The 23,811-nt window shown below is 35.9% G+C and overlaps 1 protein-coding gene across 1 annotated transcript in view; it reads left to right on the top strand.

Annotated features, from left to right (window-relative positions):
• Window positions 1-18,440, top strand: part of NEIL3 (nei like DNA glycosylase 3) — a 22,703-nt gene extending 4,263 nt beyond the window's left edge. The window contains exons 3-10 of the mRNA XM_029959439.1: window positions 4,338-4,472; window positions 5,519-5,732; window positions 6,160-6,234; window positions 8,708-8,874; window positions 11,850-12,019; window positions 14,152-14,554; window positions 16,423-16,597; window positions 17,425-18,440. Of these exons, the coding sequence (XP_029815299.1) occupies window positions 4,338-4,472; window positions 5,519-5,732; window positions 6,160-6,234; window positions 8,708-8,874; window positions 11,850-12,019; window positions 14,152-14,554; window positions 16,423-16,597; window positions 17,425-17,601 (1,516 nt within the window). The 3' untranslated portion in view covers window positions 17,602-18,440. The remainder of the gene's footprint in view (window positions 1-4,337; window positions 4,473-5,518; window positions 5,733-6,159; window positions 6,235-8,707; window positions 8,875-11,849; window positions 12,020-14,151; window positions 14,555-16,422; window positions 16,598-17,424) is intronic.
• The last annotated feature ends 5,371 nt before the right edge of the window (window positions 18,441-23,811 follow it).

Below are 23,811 nucleotides of genomic sequence, written 5' to 3'. Positions count from 1 at the left end.
GCTGTGGGAGATGGTGTCAAAGGCCTTGCTGAAGTCCAGGTAGACACATCCACAGCCTTCCCCTTACCCACCAGGTGGGTCACCTGATCATAAAAGGAGATCAGGTTGGTCAGACAGGACCTGCCCCTCCTAAACCCGTGCTGGCTGGGTCTGATCTCTTGTCCATCCTGTAGGTGCTGTATGATTGCACTTCAGATGATCTACTCCATAACCTTTCCAGGCACTGAGGTCGGGCTGACGGGCCTGTAGTTTGCCAGGTCCTCTTTCCAGCTCTTTTTGCGGATGGGCGTGATATTGGCCAACTTCCAATCATCTGGGATCTCCTCAGTGAGCCAGGACTATTGGTAAATGATGGAGAGCAGCTGGGCAAGCTCTTCTGCCAGCTCCCTCATCACCCTTGGGTGGATCCCATCTGGTCCCATAGACGGGGGATCCAAGTGACTCAGCAGGTCGCTAATTGTTTCCTCCTGGATTTCAGGGGGCCTGTTCAGCTTCTTATCTCTTTCTACAAGCTCCAGAGGCCAGCTGTCCTCAGGACAACCTGTCTTACTGTTGAAAACTGAGGTAAAGAAGGTGTTAAATACCTCANGCCAGCTGTCCTCAGGACAACCTGTCTTACTGTTGAAAACTGAGGTAAAGAAGGTGTTAAATACCTCAGCCTGTTCCTCGTCTTTGATAACTATATTCCCACCCATGTCCAGTAAAGAATGGAAGTTTTCCTTGCCCCTCCTTTTGCTATTGATGTATCTATAGGACTTTTTTTATTTTTCACAGAAGTGGCGAGATTATGTTCAAGTTGTGCCTTCGTCTCTCTAATTTTCTTTCTACATGACCTAACTATATTCCTAAACTCTTCCTGAGTAGCCAGCCCTTTTTTCCATGATCGGTAGGCTCTCCTTTTCCCCCTAATTTCCTTCAAAACCTCCCTGTTCAGCCAGACCAGTCGTCTTCCCTGCCGACTTGCCTTTCAGCAGACTGGGACAGCCTGCTCCTCTGCTTTAAAAACTTTCTTCTTGAAGCATGTCCATCCCTCCTGGATTGTTTTCAAGGGTTGTTTCCCAGGGTACACTCTGAACTAGTCTTCTGAACAGGCCAAAATCTGCCCTCTGGAAGTCCAGTGTAGAGGTTTTATTGATGGCCCTCTTTGCACCCCTGAGTATTGAAAACTCTGTTATTTCATGGTCACTGTGCCCCAGAAGGCCTCCAACCACCACATCTCCCACCAGCCCCTCTCTGTTTGAAAACAGAAGGTCTAGCAGGCCCTCATCCCTGGTACACTTATTTACCAGCTGGAGCAGGAAATTATCCTCTATAATAAGGTATCTGAAAAGGAGAATTAGTCTTTAAAATGCTTTGTTTCAAATAGGAAATAGTTGTTATAGTTCTAGAAACTGTATTTAAAGAAGTCTCATTAGCCTTGTCACTGATGGGAAACCTTGTAGAAGTTATGTATGGGAAAGGTCTCTATGCAGAACGCAGAAATTACTTATTATCTGATATTGAAGATCTTAATTCTCTTGTTTTAAAAATGCATCTTGTGGATCTTAAAGATGTTAAAGGAGGTGGATGAAGGCTTCAGAAAATGCATCTTACTGCAGTCTAAGACTGGCTGCCAGGAGATGAAATAAGAAATACACCTTCAGAGGATGTATTATTATTTATCAAAGTTAACTCTTAAATATAGAACTTTCTTGTCATGGGGAAAGTTACTGATATACAGATTCTATATCTGTACACAGTTTCTTAACATAACAAAAGCAGCTTTTCTCTTCTGCTAAGATTACCTATAAAAAGCTGGTAGTCATGCTAGAATAATGTGAGGCACATCTTGTGAAAGACTGGGCCATGAAGGGTAATTAACTAATTTTATTCTCCTGGATTTTCTCAAGTGGGGAGTGACTTCCTGGTGGGAGAAGTTAACCTGGCCATTAAATTGTTTCATGCAGTTTGGCTGCTGCTTACCTGACTTGCATATGAGGAAGATACTTCTGAAATGTTTCTATATTGTGGACAGTAATTAGAAACTCTAATTCAGTATATTTGTAATCCATGGTAGGCACTAGAAACTTTTTTTTTCTAGAGGTACAGATGAGCAAGGACACCTGAAGAAATTAGTACTTCTGCTTTTTGATGTCCATTTAAACAGGGTCATTAAAGTCACTGAAGAAAATAAATTTTTTTTGTTTTGATTTTTTGCCTTGAAAGTCACTTAAATAATCAATGAAAATTGAAAAAGATTCTTTGATAGTTGCAAGTTGTGCAGCAGAGACTTTTGTGAACTGAGTGTTTTGCCATAGAAATGATATAGTTATGTGAGAGATCTTGCTCTGAGCTGGATTCCTACGGTCTGCTATTAATGTAATTTGGAGTGATGAATGGTTTAGAAAATTTTCTGAAAATTGATAATGCACATATGTTTTTACATAACTGATAATGGACTAAAATATTCTTAGGAAACAAATAATTGTTGACTCCAAATCCCTTTAAGGAAAGACATCCACTGTCTTGACTTGAAATTATATCTTAGCCCTTAGAACTTGATAATGTGAATTGTCACTGTTTTTTGCATCTCTGTGTTGTAGCCTGTCTGTGCTGCCAGAAATCTTTTATTTTTATGAGGAAAAATGTTTTAAATATAAGCAGATCTTTGCAATATTGTGTAGCACTAAATAATTATAAAGTTTCACCGTCTATTTTAAAACAACAAAAAAGTCATCAACTCCTTACTATTAGTTATCAGTGAATAACAGACCCTAGGTTTAGTTAGCATAGCTTTTTTATTTGTAAATAAAATTAGTAGGCTTCTATTTTGCCCTATTTCAGGACATCAAAGGTAATGAAACACTTCATAGTGAAATTTTACAGATTTCTTAAGGCTATTGAATGTAAACATGTAGTAATGGCACGATTATTTTTTCTAGTCATGAACTGGCAAGTCACTAAGATAGCTAATAGCTGTGATTCGTAATGCTCCTTTTAAACAGTATACTGGAGCTTGGTAAATGAAACCATCAGCTATTAATGTGAATGCCATATCTTAAAAATAACTTTCTGGAAGCATTTAGTACATTGCCATTTGGTAGCAAGATGCCAGAGTTTGGTTTAAACAGAAATTTGTCCAAGTTTAAAACAGTTTGGCTAGTTAAGCCTGTGCAGTACTGTTCATGGCACTTGAGAATTGAAAATGGCAATTGAAAATAAAAGTGGCTGAAACAACTGTGTCACCTGAACTGACTTGTAAGAAGAGCATTTTGGAAAGACACAGGTTTTTAAAAATTGAAAAAAATAAATGCTATGAGGAAGTTACTTAGAGAGTTACCCTTAAGACTATGTTTAATGACATGTCTTAACCCATCTGTAAATATTTAAAATGCCTGTCCTTCCTGAAATGTAACAAAGAGGGGTTGAAAGGAAACATGCACCATATGCTGCATTTTTTTCATCATTTATGTAGTTTAGTCTGTTAAATCTTTTTGTAACTACAAAATTATCTACTTTTTCTGATATACAGTGTATAGTAGTAGGACATGGGTTTTCGGACTTGAATGTACCAGGTGAATTTGTAATAAGTAAAATGTGTGACATAATAGTCAAACTTGTCCTTTGCTCAAGCATACTAGTTCCTGGTAGAATATATTATGATATGTAAGACCTCTTAAAGCATTAGTGATCTGTAAAATGGATGCTCAAAAGAGTCTATTCTGCTACTTTGCCATCTGTGCATTTTTCGTTTTATTTCTTGTATCAATTTTTAATCGACCTGCAGCCTTTGCCTTGGCTGTAAACAAAGGAAAGCAGAAGACAACATATGGCAAATATTAATTACTTTGTTTATGGTGTTATTGGATGTAGTTGTGATGTGATAACAGGGTTGGCAATGTGTGGACTGAAATCTTTCCTTTCATACAAGATGAATTCTACCTGATTTAACAGAAAATTGTCTGGTAAAGTGGCTTCATTTCTTTCAGGCTCCCTGAAGGTTTAAGAACCTATGTTGGAAGACCAGCATGTCAAGTGAAAAAAATTCTAAGTGCAGCACACCAGAAAAGTGTGTTACTTAATGATCAGGTCTGACTTCTGTGTAATGAATTCTGAAGATTGCTGGAAAACTGCCATGTTTTGGAGTGGTTTTGATTTGGGGAGGGTTGTTTATTCTCTAGTAATTGAGCACTATGTAAGCAAATAGTTTGTTGCTGTGTTACTGGTAATAACTAGAATTAATGTACATATATACTGACTTGGTTAGGCAAGGTTCATAAATTCAAAAAATAGACTGGTGTTATGCTTGGAAACATTGTTAACTTAAAATAACTATAAAAGCTTTCTTTCTCTCCAAGGATTCACTTTGGTATGAACGGTTCCATGTGCATTAATCCTGATGGAAGCAAAGACAGAAATGGAGTACTACCAGTTTTGGAGATACAGCTTACAGAGGATACTGTTTGTTTTTTTGATGTGACAGTAGAGTATAGGTAAAGCAAAAACTAACCAAATTGAACAGATTGATTTATTTATTTTTATAACATTCTTTTAAGAACATAATGAATAATCACACACAAATTGTTAAGTGCTTGGATACTATGAAGACAAAACTTTCTAAACATATCATATTTATTGGCATGGTAATTTAGTTTTGTTACTTTGTATCAGAGCTTACATACAGTTAAAGTAGTTGCATACTGTAGTCCCATTAGATAGTGTCAAGACTGGGAATGAAAGTTTGGTTTAATTCAGTCCTTAAATCTGAATGCTGAACTCCATTGCTCCTTTACTTTCCATGAAAGTCTCGCTTCCTTAACAAGAGTAACAACGTGCCATGATTACTGGCTTCAAATTTTTATGCTCCCAAGGTTGGGTTTTTATATTTCTTTTTGGAGCCAAATTGGTATAATTGTTCTAATTTACATTAAGTGGATCTTTATGTCTATCACTATTGTACTTCACACTGCTAATAAAAATTACAGCAAGCTTGATTTTAAATTGTTTGAGGCTGTTGAGAGAAAAGGAAAATGTAAATTCAAATAATTTATATATGCATATTTGAAATTACAAAACATAAAAGCTTATGTAAGCCTGAGACATCTTGTTCTGTATTATTTTTAAATGATTATGCTTAACCTAATAAAATAAAAATTTATCTTAAAAATATAAATATATATATGGTCATGTTGTAACTACTAGTGATAAACTACTACTGTATATATATATTATATATAGTAGTTTATTTATCATTATTGTAGTATATTTATATATACCATATATTATATATATATATTCACATATAATATGTTGTAACTACTGGACCATGTCACCAGTTAGTTATATTTGATGGTCCAAACACAGGAAGGGGTAGCTAATGTAATTTCTGTGCCTCTTCCTGTCACTGGTATTTTCATGGTTTCTATTATCTGCATATAATGTTCTATAATACTTTATTGTGTTCTTTTTTAAAACCATGCTGCTATATTGGAATATTTTTAAAACAAAAATAAATCCTAATGAATTTTTTCTCTTCCAGAAATGCAGCTGAGAGTGAGCAGAAAGTGAGAATGATGGAAAGCTTGGATGTCTGTTCTCCAAAGTTTAGCTTTTTAAGAGCAGAAAGTGAGATTAAGCAGCACAAAACTCGCATGTTGTGTGATGTGTTACTGGATCAAGCAGTGTTACCTGGAGTGGGAAATATCATAAAAAATGAAGCACTGTTTGATAGTGGTCTTCATCCAGCTGTTAAGGTGAATGAAATGTCTCAAGATGGTTTTTAATGACATCTAAGTATTAAGAAAGAGCCTCTGATATTAGGTTGTATCATAATTCATGAAGATATTAGGAGGGAAGTAGGAGTTGTTAACTCTACGTGTTTCATGTGGTCATTAACTCTTTGGTCAATATAGGGGAAGACAACTGAGATTTTTACCAAGTCCTTTCCTTGGATAAGGGAATGCACATTGTTTGGTATGCAAGCAGTGAGTTTGTGAGGTATAGAATGTGAACATGTACTGTTTTACTGAGATGATACATATAATGTGCAGTCAGAATTATCATAACACGAAGCAGTGCAATTCCATATCAGTGTTCAAAGTGCACCTGCCTCAATAGGTCTTTTTTCTGTTGTCCCTTAGCATTGTAATGTTCTAAAAATCATTCTTGTCTTTCTCACAGGTTTGCCAACTGACAGATGAGCATATACGTCACTTGGTGAAAATGACACGTGATTTTACCCTGCTTTTTTATAAGGTATTGGCACATGTTTCTGAGAAGCCTCCAAAACGTGACTCTGGCACATTAGATGTATGTGATCATCCAGTGAAAACAGTAAAAAGATGCAACAGGACAAGTGTTTCCATGAATAGGAATGTTGATTTGTGTGCTCTTTATTAATTGTGAATTGTCACATGATGGAAAAGTGGAAGAGTCAAGATTGTAAAAGTATGCACAGGTTGGCCCAGAAAAGTTTCACAGATGTTGTCTGAAGGCCAGTTCAGTTTTTCTGTGAATGTGCTGTAATGTCACTGAACATGTCAGAATTGATGTAGGTTAAACACGAACTTATATGTCAGGTAACATAAAGGTCACTCTTAAAACTGGAAACTAGAGATTGCCCCAGGGAATTATGAAGGTAATTCATGTGGCTTCCTTTATGAAACTTAAATAGCAAGTATATTTATTTAACTAAATAGATCATAACTACTAACAACTTATTTTATTTCCCTAACTGAAACAATGGTTTTCATTGCTAAAGTGAAATAAATTACAGTTTCTCACTACTGTCACAACTTCAGTAGGATTTAATTTCTTCCCCTGTAAAGTCTATAAGTCCTCGTTGCTCTTTAACTTTCCACAATAGAAAAAGAGAGAACTTGACCTAACCCTTCTACATTTTATTTCTTTAAGCTGCATGCAAAGAAATGAACAGCAGTGGTGAAATTCTTGTCTGTTTCTCTTGGTCTTCATGAAAGCAAGGAGCTAGTGCTGCTAAAACGTGGTTTTTTTGGTAGGTTAGGAGGAGAGTACTTAATGTTCCTAATGCCATCTTTCAATCACTAAGGCGAAAAGTGTGATTTGTTTAATCAGTTAGTCTGCTTAACTGTTTTCTTTCCCCCAACCCACTGAAGAGTCCTTTTAGTTTATTGGCTGTGGAAATCTTTTCTTTCTCCAAACTTCACAGTGAAGTCTACCAATAAAGAGATAGCATGTAGTTCTACAACAACTATAATACTAAGGAATCTAAATGTGTCACAGGCTTTTAGACTGGTAATAAACAAGTCTTAACAAAAAGTTAAACTTTCTGTTGCTCAGTGTAGCGATTTTTAAAACTTTTACAATCAACACTTGGCAAGTATGCAACAGTTAAGTGCTTTTAAGAGCTAGCCTCTCCTTCTAAGTCTCCTTAAAATGCATAATGAAAATATGATAATATGAGGCATAGTGCTTAATAATTTTTTATAGACTGTTATAGATTGTACTAATCATACTGTATCATTACAGGTGCAAAGATGAAGAATCTTGTTTGTGTAAAAAGCTGTTGCTTTAGTTTGTTTTTTACGTAACTGGATGGGAAAAAAACTATTCATAAGAAACTGACTGTAAACCCTGAGAAAAAAGCAAACTGCTTGTGAATATTCATGCCAATATATATTATTAATTCCTTCTGATTGAATTACTAGGTTGTACTGGCACAGGCATTCTCATTCAGCAAGGCTGATGAATAAAAGCACAGCAGAAGCAAATATGCTGTGCTCAGAGACACCTGTACTTTGGGAGAACTCCAGGAGTCTTCATACATTATGGAGCTAGAGCTATTGAACCCTGCCAGAGCTGAGCTGGTACTGCTGGGCCAGCTGTGGTATTGTTTGAACTGTACCCAAGAAATTGCTATTGTAGTGCAGAAACTCTTGTGGCTCTGCAGAGTTGGCTGAATCTCTACTGGGCTCTTGTTGGTTTTTTTACCACTTTTAGCTATATGAATTGTCTCATGAGATGTGCCTGCCTGTCAGCTGTCTGGAGACTCTTTAGGCCACTGTGCCCTTGGGCTTGTACTGTACTTAATTTAATATGACTTTCTGCCAGGATCTAGGGAGCTTACCATACTGCCAAGTGGCTTTTCACGAGCCAAGTTGTCTGGCATGGCCAGGGCCAAGATGAAGCTGAGGAACTTTACTGGGCACTAACCAACATTTACAGAATCCCTGGAATATTTCTGCATTGCACAATTCTTTAGGTTTTGGGAAGGTGGATTAACCCAGATTGTAGCATCAGGTCTGAGCTGGCTCTGTGGTGTGTTTTTTGTTCTTTTGGGGGTGAGGGGAGGTGGTATTGATTTTGGGGTTTGTCTTTGTTTTATTTCTGTTCTCTTCAAAAACACTCCTACAGGTGCCAGGTCAAAAACAACTGGTGCTAAATCAGAGCTAGCCGGTCCAGCTGAACTCAGGGAGTTCCTAGCATGTATTTGCTTGCACCATGCTAGTATGTTTTTTTTCGTCTATCTTTTATTCCATTATGTGGAGATTTATAGACACTGTTATAACTGATTTGTCAATTTTTTACATAAAATAATATGAAATTCAGATATAGCCCTTATGAGTGCGCCTTAAATCATCATCTAGTCATTGAGCTGTCAGTTTATGTAGGGTTATTTTTATTTTAGCTTCAGACTGACATAAAATTTATACTGAGTCTCTAACATGGATTGATACATGTTCTGTTTTAGTGCCGCAAAACTGGGTCCCCACTCTACAAACACTACAAAGTGTACAAGCGCCCAGCCTGTGGTCAGTGCAGTGGGAACATCACTGTGTGTCGTTTAGGAGAGAATAACAGGATGACTTACTTCTGCTCCCAGTGTCAAAAGGCGGATCCCCAGCTTGTCAATCTCAGGTATGATGGTAACTTTGTGACACTTTTAAGCACCTCAAAGTGTTGATATAGTAAGAGGACATCTCTTTTCAAATAGAATGGATCCCTGTGCATTTTATAACTAAATAAACTCTATGCTAGATGAGGACAGGACACCTTGCAAAAGAAAAATGTTTTGGCCATTGGTATTTAAAAATGGTTAGAAGCTTTGATTCTTTGATACTATTTCTTTCAAAGGCCTCATCTGTCATGAAGTAGCTATTACTTTAATCAAGTGTAGGAATTATAAAACAATTCAGAGTACTGAGAATTGTTTACTGAAATTAATTGACTGGAAAAGTTGCCCCTTGTTCTTGGTGTTATCAATATAATGCTCTTGGATGTTTACATACAACTGAGTTGAATAGCATAAAGCAGGAATTTGTGTGTCTCTCTTTTCACAGGATAGCCCCCTCACAGCTGTTCTGGCTTTAGAGTTATACTGAGGATAACTAAAACTTCAGTAAATTCAGAGTGCAGCAAATATTGTAGGGGCTTAGGATTTTTTCTTTTCTTCCTCCTTATCAGTTTTAAAAAGCTTTTGCTATAGGTGTGCCATAGAGGCACTTTGAGTTCCACATAAATTGTGCTAGCAGCAGCTTTCCTCCTTTTATTTCAGGAAAGCAGAAAATGCATTTGATATCACAAAGGGTCAAAAGGTAAAAGTTCCAAAAGCATCTTATTCAGGCTTAGATACCTATGTTATTCTTGAAAATTTTCATCTGAGGCTTCAGAATTTTGCCTTTTTATACTGAGCTCTGTCAATTTAATATAAGATTCTGCTTCACTTTGCAAACTTTGCCTTCATTAGTGTATGTGTATATATATACATTTTTAGATAAGATTTATGGAACACACAAATCCCTCTCCTAGCTCCAAGCTTCTTTTAAGACTCAGATGGCTGAAGGGATTTTGGTTAAAGCTTAAAAATCACTTTTGAGTACAGATCAAATATAGAAAATTCCAGCATGGAAGATAAATATTTCACATGCTGATAACCCCAATCTGCTGTATTTTTAGAAAGCAATAATGAGAAATATATTGCAGAAGGACAGGAAAACAGCAATGTTCCATTGAGTCAGATAATGAGAAAGCGATGCAAGGAAAAAAATCTCTCTCCCTCTGTTCTAGAACAAGTAGTGATTTGGGGTTTTGTTATTGTATTTTTAAATAAATAATTAAACCGTACTGTATTTCAGTGAAAAACATTGTAATGGTAGCTATAAAATACAAAGGTTGTTTCTTGTGTTGTCCTTATGCTAATGGTGAGGTCTTTGTTTTCTACTGGTCTTTTTTCAATTATGCAGTAACCATTACTATGTAAAAGTATATGTAGCTCAAGTGATTTATCTACTAATCCAAGCTTTTCACATTTGAAGACTTGAGAGACACCATGTGATCAGACTGACTTGCTTCAGATCATAAACTGTAGAATTTAACCCAGTGGTTCTCGGGTCAAGTCAAGTAGTTTATGATTTTGCTCAACTGAAGAAATGAAGAAAATACCCTTTATAAGCTTACCTCATCAAATTCAAATGTGCCTTGAATCTTAAAAATACACTTTCCCCCCCATATTTCATAAAATGGGAAGGGAGTGGGGGAGATGACATGATCTGACAGACAGATCAGAGGAACAACATGGAATTGAACTCCAAAACATGACATGCTGAATATACTCAGTCTAGTAAAGCATTTTTGGTAACTGAGTAGAACAATTGATCTAATAATGTGAAAATACCCATTTTAACATTTAGAGTTTGGCTGTTTTGTTATCTAGCCACAGTAGTTTGGTGAATGCTACTGCAATGTCTGTTCTACCTCTCGACAGCACAGGATCTCTGGTGTGTCAGCAGTTCTCATTATCCTCCTTAGTCTTCCCGTTGTGGAAGACATGTGGTAGGTAGTGGATATCTCTACCACTATCTTAGAAATCTAGTCTGATATGGCAAGTGCTAATTATAGGAAAAGTGATAGGTCAAGGGAGTGTCACACATATGTTCCCAACTACAGCATTTGCATTATTAATTGAAGCGCCTAAATTCTTTGGATTAAAAGAAGTCTCCAAAACTGCACAAAAGCTATGGAGAAAAACACTTGACAACGTATCAACCGCGAGTTGGTTGATAATATAGTACTTAAAAATGTAAGTACATAACTTAGTGAACAGGTAAGTTCAAGTTACATTTAACTTGCTGTCAATGTTTGAATATAGTGATTGTAAAAGAGTAACTATGATTCTAAATCAGTGTATCAACATAGGAGTTATTATAATTTACAGGAAAATCAATAGAACTAAATATTTAGAGGTATCTGGAGTATGGCTTTGGCTCACATGTCACAGCTAGGATCCTTAATTCTGAACATGTTAAAAGGCTTTCTAGCAAATAGTGACAAACAAGAGACTTTCTAACTTTTAAGGCTTTCAGTGCTGTTGGCTGTTATGATAACAAAGAGGACTTATGTATAGCATTTAAATGAGAGCAAAAAAATTAGTTTGCTAGATTATGTGACTTTATTATGTGACTTTCTGCAGTTCAGTTTCTAAACAGTTCTTCATCCAGTAATGCATTTGTTAGTAAGTGTTCTGTACAAGGGAGCCCTGAAACAGTCTCCCTTTCTCACCAAGTTTTTTGCTGCGGTACTTGAAAATGGTAGGGAATTTGAGAGGCTGGGGCATTGTGCTGGAGAGTACCTCAGTTAATAATTAACTTTCTGTCAATTTCTTGTTTAAATATTTTTATTTGTATTACTTGTGCAGCATCTGGAAAGATTTGCCCTTGAGTTAAAGAAAAAAAAAAATCAAACTTGAACCATGACATGCTGTCCAAGCTATGACAGGCAGGCATAACACTCTGTGCTGTTTGTTCTCTGGCCCTGTGCCTCCCTGCACATAGTGGTGTAAGGCAATTTGTAGAAGGAACGTCAGAAAATACTAACATCATTCTTTTGTTTCACAGCAAACTGCCAACTAGAAATAGCCTAATTGGCTGGGCATATGGCAGGGGGTCATGTTCTAATGAACATGTAGCTCAAAAATCTGAAGAGGAGTGGACGTGTATGCGCTGTACCCTAACAAACAAGCCTTCTGCTGAAATTTGTGATGCCTGTTTGACTTCAAGGCCTGAAGGTACTGAAGAGTCATCTGGCATCTATGCTGGGAAAGGGGGGAGGACCGTGGTTTTGATGTAGTTTTGAGAACTGTAGAAGTGTCTTATTGTGAATCGTATTTATATAACTGTAGCTAATTTGAAGTCAGATTTGGGGAAATCTTACACAGACAATCATGGAAACTGTCTTGTCTTACACCCTAAAAATGTATTCCAACTTTATGTGCAGGTGGGATTCTATAAATACGTCTCTTCAGTGACCCTTTATTTTTGTTGGGGCAAGGAGTGAGACACATCACCATACTTTCAACTCTTCTTAAAGTCATTCAAAGTTTACTGCATAAGTCTGAATGAAAAATCAACAGCAGACAGAAAAGTAACTATTATTCTTTCATGCGAACAAAAGCAGTATATTTTGGTACCCTTTTCTAAAAGGATGTAAGTTTCTCAGGAGCTGGTTTTTTTCCCTCCAAGTTCAGAGTAAAAATGATTCTAGACTTCTTACCTAAATCTGTTGTTGGTCTCTTGCTGGAGCTTCTAATGCTGTTATCTACATGAAGTATTGCTTCCTTGCTTAATCCTTTTGTGAATGGAGTGATGTGTGTGAAACTCTTATCTCACACCAGCTAAAGTCCATTTCCTCAGGTCACGAATCAATAAAAGTACGTCTTTGTGCCTTTCATGACAGTTTTTGCCAGCACAGGCTAATCTTGCATAATTCTTCTGCAAAATCAGCACCAGAAACCTGAAAATTTTAATCTGTTCCTTGAATCAGATTTACCAACTAATATTTACCCTGGAATTAATGCTGTCAACTGGACCTTAAAATATATACTGTCATATGCACAAATGCTTTATTTTAAGCTTTGAAAAAAATCTTATTCCTTCTTCTGGACTTATAAATTATATAAGTTTAACTTGTTTAGTTATATACCGTTACTGAAAACAGGCCTGGAATTTGAAGATGTGTTGGACCTGGTGGAATGCTGTTGGAAAAATTCTTTTTTTTAAAAAAATAAGATTCATTTTTGCATCATAGGAGTGATATTTGATTTTTTTTTAAGATGAGTTTGCTTACCTCTTTTTTTTCCAAACCTTGAGATATCTTGCCTTCTCACTTTGTTCTGTGTTTGTCTTTTTATTGTTTCTAAAATTAACTACTGTCAGCAGAAATGTTTCAATTTTTGAGAACAGAGTACTTAGTATGTAAAATTAGCTGCTGGCCATACAGCCAGAATAATTCAGTCTGTAGACGCAGATGATTGCCATTATATCACAATTTCCTTGCTTCTTTGCTAAGTACAAGGCCAAGCTACTGTTCTTTCTTGAAAGGTCTGAATGCACTGAAACCGGTGTGTTTCACTGTGCAGCAGCAGCAAAATGGAAGGAGCCTGGAACCAAGTAATGTCCCGAGTAAACTGTAGAGATTCTTATTTTGTTTGAGTGAGAATGCCTTTGGAGAGAGTGTGCCCTTCTGTGTGCCTTACCTACCCATTTTTCTTCTGCTTAATTCCCTCTTTTTTGTATGGAGGGAAGATAGAGGAGGGAGACACACTATAAGTTGCCCACTAGGCAGGCCTCTGATTCTGTGAAGGAACTGTTGGTTCATGTCAGGAAATATACACAAAGCACATGTCTGAACTGCTTGCTTCATAAAAGCCTCTTACAGTAAGGGAAGGACAGGAAAACTGAAAACACTAGAAAACCCAACAAGTGAATATTCCTTTTCATGTCAATAATAAAATAATACTTTAAAAAATGTGTAATGCATTGCTACTTGTAGGTACCATACCCCGTGATCTCCCATTGCAGGCGTTTATAAAAGATTATTTTAAAAAATATAAATATTTTAATCCCTGTGATTTTATAAGGTTATTTGTCCAGTAGTTTTCATTTACAGAGTACTATTAACATTTGGTCCTGTTTAAGCAATAGTGATGTTATCTTGAAACATGTTTTACATGATTCCAAAAGTGCATGAGCTTTTCTTAGTGTAAGAAATGTGGTACTCTATCTAACCTGTGACAGATCTTTCAATATGGTATTGTAAATTTGCTCTTTCACTTTCCATATGATGACTTATGAATATAGATCAGAAATATAATGTCTAACTCTATGCAGATGGATTATAACTAATAACTTCTTTCCTTAGTTCCAAAGATGGAGAATGTTGGAGATTCTGCAGCCTTTGATGTAAACTTAATGAAGTACCCTTGTAATGAGTTCAGAAAACCAAGCACAGAAATAAAGATCAATAGGAGAACTGCATTTGGAACTACAACCCTTGTCTTAACAGATCTTGGTAACAAAGATGTTTTGAGAAATGGTACCCAAATATCTGATGGACACTCTCAGTGTGTTGCTCCAAAAAGCAGTTGTAAACAGATCCAAAGCAATGCCTACCAGTCAGAGGGAAACACAGGCAGGGACTGCTCAACTCACGTAAATGCTCTGGCTTTGTCCTCCTGTCAGCAACCTGTCTCTTTCCAACACATACGGAAGAAACAGAAAACTGATCATATACCCTCAGTTCACAAATACAATATAGCAATCAGGTATGTATTCTAACATAAAAACCAGTCTTTATAATCCCATAAACAAACTTTATCCCCAAATATTAATGGAATACTGTGCTGTTGGGCTCAGACAGTGTTGTCTTTGGATTTCTGCCAGAGGTAACTTATTCTAGGCTAGCTATAATTTAACATGATTTCAATAGCACTGAATGACCTAGGCTGTCACTGGAAAAGTCCTCATTTTGGCCAGTACTGCTGTTAGCTAAACAGCTGTTCATAGTTCAGCTATTCCCATGGAATAGTACAGTATAGCTTTAATAGGTCAACAAGCACAGTTCTACCTAAGGAGTTGTTTGATCTTAGCGCTGTAGTTGCCACTGCTTAGAGAGATCTTGAAGTCATTGTGAAAGATTACAAAAGGAAGGTAGGTGAATGAATATATTCTAATTAAAATTATTTGTCAACTACCAGTTTTCAACATTTTCCATGATAGCAAGATCTATACAGGTGCCTTGATGAACTTTCCATCACTGTTTTTACTCTTAACTTCCATCCCCATTTTATACAACCACTTTAATGCTCTACCCGTCCTGAATTTTTATTTACACAGCCCTGTTCAGACACATTCATTGCCTCGTTAAGAGAAATGTGAGAATCTATGAGGGTTGTCAAGGAAAAGTTGGGCACACATACACAGCAGTAATAGGAGTGCCAGGTAGATGTCACTTACAGTGGTAAATTTTACAGGCTGAATGTGAAATATTGATGATATGCTACAAAATTCCTGGTTCATGTGTCTGTTCTGAAATACAGAAATTACTTCTTGCATTGTTGAAGCACAAATTTTGAAATGAGATCTCACTGACTAGCCAGGCTAGACTGTATGAATATAATTTCTCCTTGCACTCTCAGCAGAGGACTACTGAGGATGTAGGCAGGATAACTGAGAGTACAGATGACTGCAAAGAAGAAATGAGACAATATAGATCATGAAAACATGGTAGTTGTAGCAAGTCATCAACTTAAATGTTTTAAACAAAATTAAAAAACAAACTGAAAAAAACCAACCAAAACCAACAAAAAAATCTGTTGGCCATTTTTGTCTTCTTGTGTTTTAGTGAGGCATTGGAAGAAAACTGCTGATGTCTGCAGGACTGCAATCTTCCAGACATAGAAGAGAACATAAAATTCCTAAGCTTGAACAGAATGAATTAATATTTTCTTTTTTCACTAAGGTCCCATCACTGCCTTTCTGTTCTATAAATATATTGGAAAGATACATTTCAGAGCATTCATCTTTTTCACGTTACGGTTTTTAAATGAAGCCTTGTGTATTGCATTCAGATAATCTCTGACTATCTCAATCGTGAGGAAGAAAGAGAGAAGCTTTATCCCATTCAGAGAACTCTGTTCCATCCTCTCAGCTGGACTACTTCTTGTCCAAATACGATTTGGAGCATTACTGTAACTTTTTAGTAAAGAGGATGGGAGTCTTTTCTGTGAAGCATACAAATGCCTTCAACCTGGAGTAATGACTTGGTATTAGTCTTTTTCCCACCAAGAGCAAAATACTCTTTTAAACCGTGTCAGAATTAGAGGTGGGGAGTATAATAGCAGTGGTAATATTTATTTCGTTTTGTAGATGAATTTGAATACTTCAGAATAATTTAAAATGTGGTGGGGAGAACTGGTATAATACCTCAAGGAAAGCACATAGTCTTGTCTCTTTACTCCTAGCAGTCATTAAGCTTTAAAGACACAATAGGGTGCATTAGAGAAGCAAGCTTTTTGACTGTCATTGTGTGTAAAAGTACACTGAGTGAGCTATTGTAATGGTAGGAGAGAATTCTTTGGCTGGTAACCCCTTTAACTTTTCACAGGAGTCATTTTGTAACTTGTCATTACAGCGCACCTCAAGCTAATGTGACAGATGAAACTCGTACATTAAGCATGGGCCATCCTCGCTGCAGCAAACACAGCCGTCTCTGCAGCCTCAGGGTGGTGAGAAAGGACGGAGAAAACAAGGGCAGGCAGTTTTATTCCTGCCCTCTACCCAGGGAAACCCGGTGTGACTACTTTCAAGTACGTATAAGACTTAAGGGCTTGTTTTATAATAAGCAGTTGTTCCTGCAGCCTCCTTGCCCCAGTGATCTCTAATTGTGGACAGATATATTGCATTTAAAGTTTGAGGTAATTCTAAATACTTTCACGCACTGAATTGAAACTAAGACCATAATAGTAGTTATAAACTTACAGTTTTAGTTACTTCTCTTACTGTTGAGAAGAGACCTGCTTGTGCAAATGCTCCTAATCTGCTTCCGTGTGATGTAGAACATATGCATAGCAGAAATATTGGTTTGAAGGGACTTGTACAAGTTGTTCAGATCAGCATCTTGCTCGAAGGAGGACTATGGCAAACTAGATCAGCCATATTTCTGTCTAGCCAAAATCTTGAAAGCCTTTTAGGATGAAGATCTATAATCTGCCTGGGCAACTGCTCCCACAGTTGCACTAATACCTAACCTGACCTTCCTAGCTGCAATTGGTGGCCACTGCTCCTTGCTATGAATGTATGTGTCTGAGAAGAGTTTGACCTGGTAAGTGACCTGGCAGTCACTTACTATCAAGTAGTTAATAGATGAAGTTAAGATAGTAATGACTGTAATGCCTTAATTTGAAGAAAACTATGTGTTAACATCAATTAAAGTTGCACCAGTCAAAGTGTGTGCAGTTGCAACTGATGTTAAAGAAAAATCTAAAATAGTGATCACAAAAGAGATAAAACTATCCTAACTACTAGGAACAGTTTCTTCTAGGGTAGAATGCCCTGTAGATCTGTTTCTATTGTCAGTTCTAAAATATGGAATTAATAGCCATCACGTGTGCCTAAAGCCTGTTTCTTTTGGCAGTGGGCTGACTTGGATTTTCCATTCTGTTGCCACGGCAAGCGATGCATTATGAAGACTGTGTTGAAGATTGGTCCCAATAACGGAAAGAACTTTTTTGTGTGCCCTCTCGGGAAGGAAAAACAGTGTGGCTTCTTCCAATGGGCAAAAAATGGGCCAGGTATGCAGATTCTTCCTTGATAGTGATGTTACAGTTACCTGCTCCTCAGGATGTCTTAAGCGCGTACAACTTTCATAGTAATTTCTGGTTTGTTTTGATTTTCTCTCTGTTCACTGGTTAATAAGTAAAATAGCTCCAACGTAAAGAACAGCAGATCTGGAAAGAGTAACTTTACATAGTCCTATAAAAATTTAACACTGCTTGTATGCTGCCTACAATTTTGAAATAAATACTTAGCTTGCAATATATACTGTTGTATTTCTAATAAAAAAATTTAACTGTTTTCTTTTTTCATGTAATGTGGCTACTAAATTGGTAGACTTTATCATAAGTGTAAACATGTATTTAATAGAAGTGAATAAAAAGATTATTTTATATATATATATGTATTTTTATGTATATATATTATTAATACCACTTCATGCTTTATTTACTCAGAGCTTAAAATGAATCAGCAATGGACTGTACCCTTCAGATGTTACAATAGTTAATTGTCTGACTTTGCTTAGATTTGGAAAACAAAGACAAAAACCTGCCTTAAAATGAAGAACATGACTTCTGTTTTCTAAATTACATATTCTAAATTCAGGTCTGAATGTTTTATTCTAGTTGCTACTGAACATTTTTGCCCCCACATCCATGTGTAATGAATAATAAAATCATACGTCTGAGGTGGTTAAAACTCAGTTTATGTTTGGTTGTCTTACCACTATTTGCTGAAGCAAGGGGAAAAGTAAAAAAAATATGCTAAGCTATCAAGTGAAAAATAAAGCAGAAACAGAATTCTTCACATCTTTGGAGCATGTACTATAGATAACAAGGAAAATGAGACTAATGAAGATAATGGCCATAGCTTCATAGATTATTGATTCACAATCAGTCTTTAAAGAAAGTAATGGAAAGTAGGTATTGCTTCCCACCAAAAACAGTCTGGATGAAATAGGTTTAAAAGCACCTTGGAAATGGTCCTTCAGTCTATGGTCTATGCAAATACTTCAGAATTGTTTCCCTTTTTTTTTTTTTTTTTTTGACGAGGGGAAGGACTGCTTGGTTCTCTTGAGAAAGCTGTGGAACTTCAGTCCAATTTAAACCTTCCATTCCATGGTGAAAGTGAAACTTCAATTCTTCCCCTAATCAGCAAAAATTCAGAGGCTTTTTTATTCCTCTTTGATACTTTTGAAATCTTTTAAAACTTTCCTTATGTGAAGCAATATATCTCTTTCATGAGGTACACAACTCCACCTGAGAGCAACAAAAGCTATTGCACATGGTGACTACTGATTTTTTCCCATTACCATCTTTCTATATGATGCTTCTTGTTACAATAATATGTTGCTGCTAGCTTGTGCTTATACATCTAAATTTTAAAATTGTTATCTAACCAGTTCCTCACTTGTATTTGTACAATTCCTTACATTGATAAAGTGTTTGATTATTTTTAAATTTAACATGCTTTTGGATGTCTTGCGCAGGGATAAATCCTCAGTAGTTCAGTTAAACTTGAAAAATAAAAAAGAAATACAACCATTTTTGATCACTTGCTTTCTACAAATATTAAGATTTCACTAAAGCTGTAAGCTAAATGACTTTTTCAAACTTTGACGCTTGAAAAATAACAATTAGGTTATTATATGTTTTTATTTTAGTTTAATAGCCAGACAAGAAGCGAGTATCTGTTTACATATAACACATACAAGTTTTAAAACATTAACTGCTTTTATTAGCTACTGCAATCACTTTTCTTGTATTTCTAGAACATATGTTTGTTGTTTTGTTTTTTTTTTTTAAATCTGTTTGGAAGTGGTGGTATATTTGCATCAGCCTAATTTTGCTATATGCTATATATCCTAGTCGTATAACATCACAAGGAGAGAAAAGGCAGGGGAATAACAATGGGTAAGGATACACTGAGCTTATCACAGTGAACTAGCATCTGGAGGAATTTGACATGTTTACACTTAAGGGATGTAGGAAACTAAGCAAGAGACAGTGAATTCTAATTCACTAGATGCCTCTACAAACCTTACTGCTTTTGCAAATACGGGGTTTTTTGGCTTTTTTTTAGCTTTTGTTTTCTCTTTCTTTTGCAGAGGACAGCTCTTTGTAACTTGCTTAACGAGCTGTGGCTGATAGCTGGTTATAAAAAGTTTTAACCAAAAAAAGCTGGCAACAAAACTTATCTTGGAATAGATCTCCACTCAACCTTTCAAAAAGAAACTGCAACCAAGGGTGCCAAAAAAAGAAGACAGTTCTTGAAAAGATCTCTTTTCTTTGCTCAAGATAAAATGATTTTCAGCTTTCCCAATAGTTTACAAATGTGTTTTTATTTTTTCACATTGATTCATCTATTACAGTGCAAGTGATGGAACACACTTCTTTCAGATTTGTATCTGGCTTACACATTTTAATGGCTTATGTTGCACTCAATCAACTGCAAAGACTAAAAAGAATAACAAGATCTAAGTTAAAAGAGGGAACTGTCTATCCCAAACATTTTCTGTAATTTATATTCCTAACAAAAGCACATGTAAATCGCCTTTAAAGAAATACAGCTGCTTTTCAAGGCCTTAGGGTTCTGACACAGTTGTTACTTTGACCTGTACCCAAAGACAACTAAGAGAAATGGGATTATTACCAGTGTCTACAGGAGGCTGTTAGGACTGACGGGCTCACATAAGCTCCTTTGACTACATGGTTTCTGAAACAAGGTCGTGATGGCAGTTCTGTAATATAAAGGAGACTTTCAGTAAAGCTGACTTCTAGTACTCTTATGTACAACTCTGAGAGAGATTTTTTTAGACATTAACACTACAAAGTGATAGCATGACTCATAACAGAAACCTGTCTCTCACCTTAAGCTGAAAACACTTTTTCTGGTTTTATATACCACAAAACTAACTTCATAAAGGCCCTACACTCAGTTGAGATGTATGCAAAACAGTTTTTAGAGCATCAAATCAAGGTCACATGAGTTGTGAAGTAAAAATTTTAAACTCAGAAAATGTTAATTCCATATGCCATGCCCAGTTTATGGTAGCACTTCAGTTACTATTACAGTTTAAGTAAGTTTAGGCAGAGCATATCTTTCAGTTTGAAACTAATGTTCATTTTCCTATTTGTGCCATTCATTTTAGAATCAACAGATTTAATGCCTGGTTTCATGTCTTCGTACCCTTATTTAAAGTACTTTTATAACCAGCTATTTGTAAAGACAGACATGCATGTTTCTTAATCTACACATGCACAACTAACATTTGATGTCAATGCAAATTCGGCAAATAGATGAACAGCATAATACTTACATTAGTAGTTCACTGAGGGAGAACTAAATTTACACTGAAAATATTCACTCAAGTTTTGAGACATTACTATGTCACAGCTGTGACTACAGACCTACAATTATACAACTATTTCTGTATCTACCTTCCTGTGTAAAAGGGTGCAAGTTCTTACTTGTTTTTCTGGAATGGAAAACATAAGTGAGAATCTTTTAGACTGATGGTGAAAGAAGCAGAAGATGCCATCCCTTCCTTAATATCTGTATGAATGTTCATCATTAGTGGCTAAGCATCTTTCACATGAAATCAAAAGGTATTGTAAAGTCTCTAAAAGACTTCATAGCAACTGTGAACAAAATCTCTCAACAAAATTCCTAGAAGATTTAAAATTCTTTTCAATGTGTCTTGTACCTTTCTGCAATTCAGGTTGTTGATGACAGCCAGAGTTCAGGATCTAGTGTAACTTAACTTAATATGCTGTACGTCTGTTTTTTATTTCTCTGATGCCTGAAAGGTTTTTTGTTATGTCCATTTTTTACTTGAATATTCAAAACATGCATTCAAAACTCATATAGAAAAGTGTGGAAATACACTATAATTTATCTTAGTGGAACAACAACATAAAATCCAATCTAAGGAGAGAACCCAATAAGAGAACCATTTTCCAAATAAAAACCTTATTAAAAATGCATCAAGTATACTTATGTGTGAGTAGAATTCCAAGTGTACACAGTATGGTCTAAACATAGTTAATGCTTTAGTTATTTAACTTATTGAATTGCTGTTGCTATAGAAAGTGCAGATCCTTGCAGAGTTTGTAGGCTTAATAATTTTTTATTATAAAATCAACTTCGACAACATGACTGCTGTTAGTCATGTGATATGATCATACTGTGAAAAGATGCTAACACTGGTTGTCTTTTAATAGTAAAGTTTCAGATGAGACCTTAACAGAGAAATGGCAGAGTAAGAAGAGGCCTGTCAGAAGGCACTGAAATCAGCAGAGCTCGACTTAAAGATGGGACAAAATTGCGTAGTTAGGAACACTAAAGGGAAAAGTGAAGAAAGAGTTCCTCTGCTTTGGTAGGAGAAGGCCCATTTGACTGGTTCAGCTACAGATGGAGCTGACACCTAAGTCAGATGTATGTCTGTGTGGTCTTTCACACCAACCTGTACTATTTCCATCTGTGTTTTAGATCATCTAAACAAATTAACTGCAATCCAACTGCTCTGTGCTCAGATTAAACAGACTTTAACCTCAGATCATAAGTAAATCCAACTGCATGTTTCACTAGCCTAAAAACCAGCCTATATGTAAATGCTGCTGAAAAAACTGCATTGCAGTAACACACAGGGATCACCAGCTTTGCTACCCTCACTCAATTAAGTAGCATTTGCAAGGCACTTTTGCTCCAGCTAGTTGACCTTGTTGAAAAGGCCCATTGGCCTGAGCTAACATTATTTCAAACCTAAGGTAATGCCCATTAAGAACAACAAGAGAAAAAAAATGTATAACCTCTCATCAAAATAATTCAGACTGCATTTCTCAAACCATAAATAATTCCATACCAGCAAAAAACCAAAGGCTCTAATAAAAAATAAGAACTTCAGGATGATCTTAAACATACAAATAAAAGTTTTGAAATGTCTTTAGAAAAACACTCAAGTTACGAGGTACAAATGGAAGCTAAAATTTAAATTTCAATTTTAAATGTAGACTACATTTGAAGAGCAACTTTGCAATATAAAAATTAACCTCATTACTATAGTAACACTGCAGAGCCTATGAAAGTGAAACAAACATTTAGCAAAAGTTCCACTCAAGGCAAAGTTGCTGGTAAACTTAAGGATGGTATTTTCACATGAAGAGGTCTTGAGTATAACAGTGTAATTTGCTTTGATTGTAAATGAGAAATAACAAGTAAGTTGGTTTTGTAGATGAACTGTATAAAAGTAAAAAAATACACTAAACATTAAAATGCACAAACAAGCTTAAAATCCATTTGTGCAAACAGAATTTTTTTTTTTATTTTTTCTTTACCTTACTGTACACATAGAATATATAGTTTATCCTTGCTTTCTCTGATAGCTCGTGTTACTTGCACTGCATTTGCCACTTCTCAGCTTCTTTCCAAAGTTCAGCTATTACCTAGTATTGCAATACCATACAACTTCAACTAGAAATCCATGCAATGTCTCATGGTACATTTCATCTTCACTAGAAAAATAAAATAATTATTTTTAATCTGTCTAAAAGAGTCTAAATACCACAAGGCTTTACAAATACAAAATAACCACCCTTATATAAAAGTAGCCTTGCAGCAAATGTTTTTCTTAAAAACTTGAAATGACTTCAAGTAGACCAGAACAAATATATTTATTATTATAGCATTGCAACTTCTCAAAGTTGTGTTTAAATAAAATTGAATTCTCTGATTAAAAAAAGCGAGCATTTTTTTTCCCCATAAATTGCTAAGGATGACTATAAGTGACTTAATCCACTGTCAGACACTGAAAGTAGCAACAATGTTGCAGAGGAAGTTCATAGTAAGGACAGAAGGTTTTGGAAACTTACCTTTGAAACTTTTATATCTTTGTGAGATATGAAACTACTAAAAAGGAATTAGAAGTCAAAAAATGTACCTAAACACACAAGAAAAAAAATGTTTTCTTTTTGCAGTGGAAATGTACTAAACATGTAATCTTGACAGTGGCTGCTAAAAGTTCTTGGATTCCCACAGAGATCAATACAAAGATCGGGTGATCAAAGGAAGGTGTAACCACTCAAACTATCCCTCTGTAGCCTGACTTCGCATGTTCATACATAGCAATGCAGAATGAGCCATAAGGATAAAAGAAATTTTGCCATAGACCTATTCAGGTATGCAGATACTACTGTATCTACAGAAGTTTCAGCCATTTATATTTTGCTAATTTTAAGTTATTTCAATA

This window comes from Manacus vitellinus, unplaced genomic scaffold, assembly GCF_001715985.3.
Source record: "Manacus vitellinus isolate BGI_N305 unplaced genomic scaffold, ASM171598v3 scaffold_0_pilon, whole genome shotgun sequence".
Taxonomy (NCBI): domain Eukaryota; kingdom Metazoa; phylum Chordata; class Aves; order Passeriformes; family Pipridae; genus Manacus; species Manacus vitellinus.
This window is presented reverse-complemented; position numbering and strand designations above follow the sequence as displayed.